Below are 10,263 nucleotides of genomic sequence, written 5' to 3'. Positions count from 1 at the left end.
GAGGTAAGGTAATTTTACACAATTTTATTTTACAAAAATACAACAAGGGCAACATTTTTCACAACTCACCTTGTGCTGTTCCTGTTGAACCAATTCTGCCAAGTCTCTTTCTCTTCAACAGGGCCCCAAACCATGGCCACCTCCGCAGCCAACAACTGCTTTGGCTAAATGCTAACACTAAACCCAATAAAGAGTCTCTTACTTTTAATATTTAGTCAATTATTGCATGGTACGTTATCAAGGTCAGGGTGGCAATTACACAGAGATGGCAGCTGGCTCCTCAGCAGAATCCTCTAGGACAGGTCATCAGGATTAGCATTGTGGGACCCCAGATGGTTGGAAAAGGTGAAGCATAACCAGGTGAAGAAGAGGGACCAGTGGACCTGGTGAGAGTTCTATGTCTTGGAGGTGCAGATTTTTGGGGGCAGTCCAAACCATGAAAGGTTCCTTGGTGCCCTCAAACCAATGTCCCAATTCCTCTAGGGAAGTGGTTCCGAGATTCATGAAACAGGACGTGATGTCCGTTATGCCAATAGATGGTTGTGACAAAAGTAAACAACAGTTGTAGCTTTTTGTTCTCACAGTATATGAATAAAAACTTGTCCTGTGCTTCTATAAAGGGTAATCCTGGACTTCAGGGTCTGGAAAGCCTTGCCAGAGACAGGGGATCACTTGAGGCTTACTTTGGACCTGGTGAGGGCTGTGAGAAGAGCAGTCACTGTGCTGTAGTTAAGGATGAAACTGATAAAAGTTGGAAAACCCCAGGAAGCTTTGCAGTTGCAGTGTTGTGTTTTAGCTTTTCTAGCAAGGAATCTTCCAGACAGTTTCAAGAGGCCAAGCTCATCACATTCAGCATGTTGATCTTCTGTGCAGTGTGGGTGGCCTTTATCCCTGCTCACATCAACTCACCAGGCAAATGTGCAGATTCAGTGGAGGTTTTGCCATCTTAACCTCCAGTTTTGGCCTCTTCGTGGTGCTGTTTGGACCCAAAGGTTATTGTAATGGTAAATTCAATTTCTCTGGCTCAGAGCTAGAACTGCCCATCACCCGTTACCTGCCCAGTACAGAATACCAGGTCCTTTGTGTATAGTGTATTGTATATTGTGTATTGTGTCTAGCCTGCACCTTCCTGCAGCACCCGCATCCCCGATACAATACAGTAGACAGAGGTGTGAAAGCACCGTCTCACAAGCTCCATCAAAAGCAAAGACGGCAAGGTGGGTTAGGGTGACTGTAGAGCACTTAAACTCTTATGCAAGGCTGGAAACAGAAAGCTCCACCTCAGCCTGGGTATTAGCCCAAACTGAAGGCACCACATCTTCATCCTGCAAGGGAGCATGGTCTTATTGATATTCTCAAGGCCGCATATGGTGTCCTGCTTGAGCTGGTCCACTTTCCCTGTACCCTTGAGGGTGGCATGGTACCAGCGTCCAAGACTCTTAACTGGCTTCTCTGACACTGTTTGTATGGACTCCTTGCCCACGTAGAATCGATGTTCCGTCAGCTTCCCTTTGACGATAGAAATGGTCCTGGACTCGGCTTTATTTCCATCCGGGCCCGCTGGATGTTCTCCTGCAGCTTGTTCAGCGGCCGCCTAGTACACGCCTTTGTTGTTGGGGATGATCATATCGTCCATGAAGGCCCTGATGGGAGCCAGACAAAGACCAGGTTTGAGCTTCTGCCCTTATACTACCCACCGAGAGGCCCGGAGATGATGACCTCCATAGCCATTGTTAAGGCTAGGGGTGAGATGGTACGTCCTGCCATTATTCTTCGATTATATTTCTAATCGTTGCCATGCTGTGGTATACTCGTCAATTGTCAGGCATAGCTATATGTCTTGGAAATAGGATTTGATGAGGCCGGTGATTGGTTCTGGAATGCTGAAATAGTCCAGTTATTAAAGCTATCAGCACAGGACCAAAGACCGGGCCTCCTGTTATTGTCTTCCACATTTGCTCCAAGGCTAAAAAACACTCCGTAGTATCTTAGCAGTAAAGCTGTTTGTGGTGTGCTTGACTGACCATGCAATATCTGAGTTCTTTTCACAGAAGACAGTGTACCAGTAGCTGCATTTGCACTTTTGACAGGAACGAGGAACCTTTCAAGGTTCAGGTAATTTAATGGTTTCTGTGGGGAACTTTGTTGTACAATAGCATGAACCACATACAATCTTAACCTGTCAATAACATAAATACAATCCCAAATTCAAATACATTTATAGGGAGTCTTAAAAGGCAGCAGGGCCTTTTTTTCTGCATTGTATCTGTGGTGAGATGGAAGCGACAAACGCTCACTGTGCTAGGCTAATTTCCCATGGATTAAAGTTTAAAACATGTCCTGCAGATTTAACTCAATTATTAATTTGGTTTAGATTTTACAACAAACACACTGATGAAAAACTCAAGTGAAAGATTAAAAAAAATGTAAATAACACATGACGTTGCTGAGGACCTGTTATTCTGCCCTGATAGGTGATGTGAAGTCAATAAAAGATGATGTAGTAACTGAACTCAGTAAAGAGATGAACCAGAGCAAAGTCATGAGGGTATTTTTAGATAACAAGTTGCTCTTGCTAATGTTGTACTGCTGCTTATTCTCTGCTGTGTCCTCCTCTCTTTATTCCCCCTCTTGTCAGTTACAGGGACAGTTTAATCTAAATTGGATGCACAAAACTGGAGATGTGATTCTAGGTGGAATTTTTGCAATCAACTTCTTTTCTACTGATCCTGACCTGACTTTTACCTCAGAGCCACAGCTACCTACCTGTCACGGGTGAGTCTGACAGTATCCATAGTTGTAAAACATCAACTTTTACATATGTATAAATATTTATGAAAAGTAAAAACAATATATTTGTGCTAGTTTTAATATTATAGGATTCAGACAGGCTCAGACCATGGCATTTGCCATTGATGAGATCAACAAAAAGTCAAACCTGCTGCCTAATGTGACTCTGGGATACAGTCTGTATGATAACTGCTTCCAACTAGGAATTGGATTTTGTGCAGCACTGACCTTAGTCAGTGGTCAAGAAGAGCAAGTTACATTAGAGGAGAACTGTGTAGGAACTCCAGTCCTAGGGATTGTGGGAGATCCTTTCTCTTCAAATTCTATAGCCATTTCTGCAGTTGTAGGTTTGTACAGAGTGCCTATGGTAAGTTTTTAAATCTTCCACTTCAATCATTATGGTGACTAATTCAATTCTATTATGTTATTTTTCCATTTAATGGAGATCTGATAGTTGAGTAATCAACCATATATATTTAAAAAAATATTACAAAAAATGTTTCTCACAAGCAGTGGTCTGCTCTCTTTGCAGGTGAGTTATTTTGCCACATGTTCCTGCCTGAGTGACCGAGAAAAGTTTCCATCTTTCTTTAGGACGATCCCGAGTGATGCTTTTCAGGTGAAAATCTATCTACAAAAAGAAAAGAGTGTGTCACCAGTCATGTTATATGTCTCATTGACAGAGTTGTGTGGTGTCAGATATTCAAGTCTTTGATGAACCTGTTGAACAGGATTTCTAGTAAAGATGATTCCAGCCTGTGCACTAATCCCTCTGCTCTGTGTCCACATAGGTGAATGCTATGATTCAGATTCTAAAACACTTTGGTTGGACTTGGGCAGGTCTGATCATCAGTGATGATGAGTATGGAGTCCACGCTGCCCGATCCTTTCACTCTGATCTGGGTCCAGCTGGTGGAGGTTGTCTGGCTTACACAGAGATTTTGTCTCAGGGTTATGATCCTGCTGAACTCAGGAGAATAGTGGATGTGATGAGGAAATCTACAGCTCGGGTGGTGATTGTGTTTGCACATAAGAGTCACATGATTAACCTCATGAAAGAGGTCAGTCCTGAAAAAGATGTTTTGCAAAAAACATTTAGCTTTTTGAAAAGAGATTACTTATATTTCAAATGTGGAAACTATATTATACTTTACTGGTGTGAAAGTATGAATTCATAGACATCTGATACTACAATGTACAGGTGGTGAGGCAGAATGTGACAGGCCTGCAGTGGATGGCCAGTGAAGCTTGGACATCAGTTGCTGTGCTCCAGACTCCTCACCTCATGCCGTACCTGGGTGGAACACTGGGCATCGCCATCCGTCGAGGAGAAATACCAGGACTCAGAGACTTCCTGTTACAAATACGTCCTGATCTTCATCACAACAACACAGATGGAAACAGCCTGGTGAGAATTTCACTCTGATTTGAGAAAATAATAAACTGGCATTCATTTATTCTTTATTGCAGGTGAATCAGTTTTGGGAACACACATTTCAGTGTAGATTTGCACCACCTCCAGCAGGTTGGGTGGAAGCTGGAGGAGAATTATGCACTGGACAGGAAGTTATAGAGAATGTGGAGAATGAATTGGTGGATGTTTCAAACCTCAGACCAGAGTATAATGTGTATAAGGCTGTGTACGCTCTGGCGTATGCTCTTGATGACATGCTGCAGTGTGAGCCAGGGAGAGGACCTTTCAGCAACAACACCTGTGCTTATTTACAAAGACTGGAGCCATGGCAGGTGAGATATCAGTTTACACTCGACTCTAAATTTCACTCAATCCTTTGCATTTCTGTAAGATTTGAATGAAGTGTAGTAACTTAATACATTAAAGAATTAAAGCATCTCACTTTCCATATAGAGCAAGCAGTGTATTGTAATATCAGGTCAAAGTGTTAGTATATAATAGTCATGTCATGTGACTAAAAAGGAAATAATTTGATGGAAATTAATAATTATGTTTAAAAAAAATTTATCCTGCAATAAATAGTTGAATTTTTATTTCTCTGTACTGCTGCATGAACACACACACATACACACTGCAGCAGCTGCCTCTGCTGCATATTAAGTCGCCATGTGTTAGCAGTTGATAGGCCAAAGAAACAGCAAAAGCCCTGGAATGTGATATCACCACACCCTAAAGCGGGGCTATTCAACTAAAATTTCTGGAGGGCCAGCTCTTCTGAAGGCTGTCCAGCCAGTGGGCCGGTCAACCCCTGTACTACTATTTTGTGTTGCATGTACAGTAAACGGATACAAATAGTTACAAAATGTTATAAATTATTTAGCACTTATTTATTGAAATGGCTGCTATTTTTGTGCTAAAACGGTAAATAACAAAACCACCAACATCCAGGTACAATGCAATTTGCGTATAGTGCAAAAAGGTCACAGTTGCAGTAAAACCAACATTTGGGTATAACAGTCACAATTGACTCTTACACAATTAGAGGTAACAATATAAACAACATTAAGGTACAATGGCCACAATAGGCTATTTTTGCAGGAATATAAGTACCAATAACAGTACCAATAATATTCAGGTACAACTGCTGCAGTTGGCTCTTAGTGCAAAATATTCTAGTACATACATAGATTGCCTACAATAACAGCTGTACTCGTATTTTCCAAAAAGGGTCACAAATTGTCACAAAGTGTCACAAAGTGCCAGAAATAGGTGAAGCTACATTTTTTTGGGCTTTTTAATGATACATTCATTATTTATGGGTTAATGGGCAGCGGGCTGGTCCAAATTGCTTGAAGGGCCGGATCTAGTCCCTGGGACTTAAGTTGAATAGCCTTGCCCTAAAGCCTTGTTCATACTCGCCGTCCTCTGCCGTACACGTGCCAAAAATGACGTCATATCCTGTGTCGGACGAATTTTTGTAACTTTTCAGGACATGAAAAAAAGAGGGATTGCTTTGTGAAGAGCAAAAGATAAGCCCATGGAAAGAGTGGTGACTGAGGGGGAAAAGCCCTCCAGTGATTCTGGTAGATTATGGGATGTTTGTCCCAATACGTGAATAATTTTGAGACCAATGTAAGTGATATGCGGAGAGTTGTTGTTTACTAGTGTTGCTAGGCAGCAGACGTTTAACCGGCAGCACAAGTCGAATATTTTGGTTGTACGCCCTCTGTAGTTGCGGCAAATACTTCTACGAACAACACAGTGAGTATGAAAGCCTCAGTGCGTGCGTCGTCTTAACTAAGCATCACAGCTATCAAACAACCCTAATTCAAATAGAAAGTTTATCGTTTTAATATGTAGTGGCTTCTTCGGAAAAAAACAAAAAATCCCTCATTTTGAAAAAAAACTTTTTTTTAATTTTTTACTCTTTTTGCACTGAGCTGACTTGTGGACACGTTTGCCGTGACGGGCCACAAATATATTGTAACAAAAATATTTGAAAATGAAGTTCCTTATATACGTTGATGAATAGGCTAAATAGAAGTAAATTCCATTCTTCTTTTATTTTCATTCCTCAGCACTGGTAACAGCTGAGGCCAGAGGCACTGTTTCCAAGGTGTCAGTTGGTTATCATTAACAAATCCTCTCAAATTTGGCACAAACACTCTTTCCTTCCTTTCAACATGCATATGTTATCTGAGAAACTTGTGAATCTGTTCAGTTGAGGCAAACAACTGCTGAACAGGCAGTAATTGTTGTTTTTGTTCTTGTTTTCTTTTGTGTTCTGTCAAAGCTTGTTCATTACTTGGAAAAAGTCAACTTCACAACAACATTTGGTGATCGAGTGTCATTTGATGAGAACGGTGATACCATACCTGTATATGACATTATGAATTTAGTGTGGCTCCCTGATGGAAGAACTACAGTTCAGAGAGTGGGTGAGGTTAAGAGGTCAGCCTTCAAAGGTGATGAACTCACACTGGATGAAGACAAAATCTTCTGGAACTTTGAATCCAAACAGGTAACTTCTTGATTTTATATACAACCATTTATTCCCCCCATTTAATGTCCTAGAGTCAAACTTTACATTTGAGTCCACAGAGGTTTGCTATTGTCCATCTAATGTGAGTCATCCACCCATGTGCATGATGGTACTTACAAGCCCTTCATGGACAAACCTACATTTCATAGCTGTGGACCAATGCTTAAACTACATGTAACACAACACTTTCCTGTCTAGTTGGTGGGACCCTCTTGTTTTGGAACATCAAAGAACACGATTACATGGACATTGCTTGAAGTTATATATACAATAAATATTGGGACACAATTCTCTTCTTTTTGGCTCTATACACCACTACAATGGATTTGAAATGAAACAAAAAATGTGCTTTAACTGCACACTTTCTGCTTTAATTTGAGGGCATTTACATCCAAATCAATGGGGCAGGAATTACAATACTATCTATATGTGCCTCCCACTTATAGGGGACCAAAAGTAATGGGACAAACTAAAAAATCATAAATCAAACTTTCTTTGTTTAATACTTGGTTGCAAATCATTTGCAGTCAATTACAGCCTGAAGTCTGGAAGGCATAGACATCACCAGACGCTGGGTTTCATCCCTGGTGATGCTCTGTCAGGCCTCTACTGCAACGTTCTTCAGTTCCTGCTTGATCTTGGGGCATTTTCCCTTCAGTTTGGTCTTCAGCAAGTGAAATGCATGTTCAATCAGATTCAGGTCAGGCGATTGACTTGGCCATTGCATAACATTCCACTTATTTGCCTTAAAAAAAACTCTTTGGTTGCTTTTGCAGTATGCTTTGGGTCATTGTCCATCTGCACTGTGAAGCACCGTCCACTGAGTTCTGAAGCATTTGGCTGAATATGAGCAGAAAATATTGCTGGAAACACTTTAGAATTCATCCTGCTGCTTTTTCATCAGTTACATCATCAATAAATACAAGGGAACCTGTTCCATTGGCAGCCATACATGCCCACGCCATGACACTACCACCACCATGCTTCACTGATGAGGTGGTATGTTTTGGATCATGAGCAGTTCCTTTCCTTCTCCACGCTCTTCTCTTCCCATCACTGTGGTACAAGTTGATCTTGGTCTCATCTGTCCAGAGGATGTTCTTCCAGAATTATAACAGCTTTTTTTAGGTGTTGTTTGGCAAATTCTAATATTGTCTTTCTGTTTCTGAGGCTCACTAATGGTTTCCATCTCGTGGTGAACCCTCTGTATTCACTCTGGTGAAGTCTTCTTTTGATTGTTGACTTTGACACAAAGACCTACCTCCTGGAGAGTGTTTTTGATCTGGCCAACTGTTGTGAAGGGGTTTTTCTTCACCAGGGAAAGAATTCTTCTGTCGTCCACCACAGTGGTTTTCCATGGTCTTCCAGGTCTTTTGGTGTTGCTGAGCTCACCGGTGGAGTTTTTCTTTTTAAGAATGCTCCAAACAGTTGATTTGGCCACACCTAATGTTTTTACTATTTCTCTGATGGGTTTGTTTTGATTGTTCATCCTAATGATGGCTTGCTTCACTGACAGTGACAGCTCTTTGGATCTCATATTGAGAGTTAACAGAAACAGATTCCAAATGCAAATGTCACTCCTGGAATCAACTCCAGAACTTTTACCTGCTTAATTGAAGATGAAATAATGAGGGAATAGCCCACACCTGTCCATGAAATAACTTTTCAGTCAATTGTCCCATTACTTTTGGTCCCCTAAAAAGTGGGAGGCACATATCGAAAGTGTTGTAATCAAGTAGTGGTGTATAGAGCCAAAAAGATGAGAATTGTGTCCATGTCCAAATATGTATGGACTGTATATATATATATATATAAGAACATACAAATGGGGCTGATCTACTGGTGAGAAACCACTGCTTTGGTCAGAACCTTTGTCATGGATGCTCAAATTAAAATCCATAGCAACACTCTGTGGACACAGGACATGGAAGAGTATGGAAAGACATACATAGGATAGAATAAGAGATATTAATATTTCTCACACAGCCTCCTCGGTCAGTGTGCAGTGAGAGTTGTCCTCCAGGTTCCCGCAAGGCCAGAAAGAAGGGGGAACCTGAGTGTTGTTTTGACTGTGTCCCTTGTTCTGAGGGAAAGATCAGCAATACAACTGGTGAGTGTAATCTTTTAAACACCACAGTTCAGAGATGTTGTATAAACTTGTATCTCATCACCCTCTTTTCTCAGACTCCATGGAGTGCACCAGTTGTCCAGAAGATTTCTGGTCCAGCCCCCAGCGTGACCACTGTGTTCCTAAGAAAACAGAGTTCCTCTCCTACCATGAGCCTCTGGGTATCTGCTTGACAACCACCTCACTGTTGGGCACATGTATCTGTGTTGTTGTTCTGGGCATCTTCATCCATCATCACAGCACACCTATAGTTCGTGCCAACAATTCAGAACTCAGTTTTCTTCTCTTGGTGTCGCTGAAGTTCTGTTTCCTCTGCTCGTTGCTCTTCATTGGACGACCCAGATTATGGACTTGCCAACTAAGACATGCAGCATTTGGCATCAGCTTTGTGCTTTGTGTCTCATGTATCCTGGTAAAAACCATGGTGGTTCTGGCTGTGTTCAGGGCCTCCAAACCAGGAGGTGAGTCCAGTCTGAAGTGGTTTGGTGCTGTGCAGCAGAGAGGGACAGTTCTGGTTCTGACTTCTGTTCAAGCAGCAATCTGCACTGCCTGGCTTGTCTCTGCTTCACCAGTGCCTCATAAAAACACCCAGTATCACAGTGACAAGATAGTTTATGAGTGTGCAGTTGGGTCCACAGTTGGTTTTGCAGTTTTACTTGGTTATATTGGTTTACTGGCCGTCCTCAGTTGTTTGTTAGCTTTTCTAGCAAGGAATCTTCCAGACAGTTTCAATGAGGCCAAACTCATCACTTTCAGCATGTTGATCTTCTGTGCAGTGTGGGTGGCCTTTGTCCCTGCTTACATCAACTCTCCAGGCAAATATGCTGATGCTGTGGAGGTTTTTGCCATCCTAGCTTCCAGTTTTGGCCTCTTGGTGGCGCTGTTTGGACCTAAATGTTATATAATCCTTGTGAGACCAGAAAGAAACACAAAAAAAGCCATCATGGGTCGTGGGACCACAAAGTAAAATGGTCACCCCTGTCGCGCTCTCTGGTGCTCTGTATTTTTGAATTGTGTTTAAATTACTACACAATACAGACAATAAAGATGTTGATAAGAAATACTTAAAATTATGGACTTTATTTTTTTCTAACCACTGATTATTCCAGTTTTAGGAGTTAAGGTAATTTTACATGATTACTTCTTTTACAGGGCCCCAAGTCCTCACCCAACAACTGCTTTGGCTAAATGCTAACACTAAACACAAAAAACAGTCTTTTACTTTCTATATTTAGTCAGATATTCCACGGTACGTTATCAACACACACACACACAACAAAAGAATAAAGTGAATACTTCCAAATTGTTACGTTTCCCTTTAAAGGGAAACAAAGACCTTTAAGAGTGGAGGACCCGGATGCAGACAGAACAACGGTAGGTATATAAAAA

The 10,263-nt window shown here is 41.4% G+C and overlaps 2 protein-coding genes across 2 annotated transcripts in view; both read left to right on the top strand.

Moving 5' to 3' along the window:
* The window catches only part of LOC310941034 (NACHT, LRR and PYD domains-containing protein 3-like), a gene marked incomplete at both ends in the record, with an annotated part of 313,773 nt that overhangs the window by 99,358 nt on the left and 204,152 nt on the right, over positions 1-10,263 (top strand). The window lies entirely within an intron of this gene.
* Positions 917-9,841, top strand: LOC310940548 (vomeronasal type-2 receptor 1-like; the record flags this gene model as incomplete). The annotated part of the gene is made up of 13 exons (XM_083905537.1): positions 917-1,004; positions 1,119-1,217; positions 1,488-1,745; positions 2,475-2,548; positions 2,639-2,775; positions 2,866-3,157; positions 3,323-3,409; positions 3,582-3,851; positions 3,992-4,198; positions 4,261-4,536; positions 6,498-6,725; positions 8,733-8,856; positions 8,931-9,841. The coding sequence occupies 13 exons, from the start codon at positions 917-919 to the stop codon at positions 9,839-9,841; spliced, it is 3,051 nt and encodes a 1,016-aa protein (XP_083761663.1).

This window comes from Microchirus variegatus, assembly GCF_963457635.1.
Source record: "Microchirus variegatus genome assembly, chromosome: 19".
Lineage (NCBI taxonomy): Eukaryota > Metazoa > Chordata > Actinopteri > Pleuronectiformes > Soleidae > Microchirus > Microchirus variegatus.
Note: the sequence above shows the minus strand (reverse complement) of the source record. Positions and strands in the feature narration are given on the sequence as shown.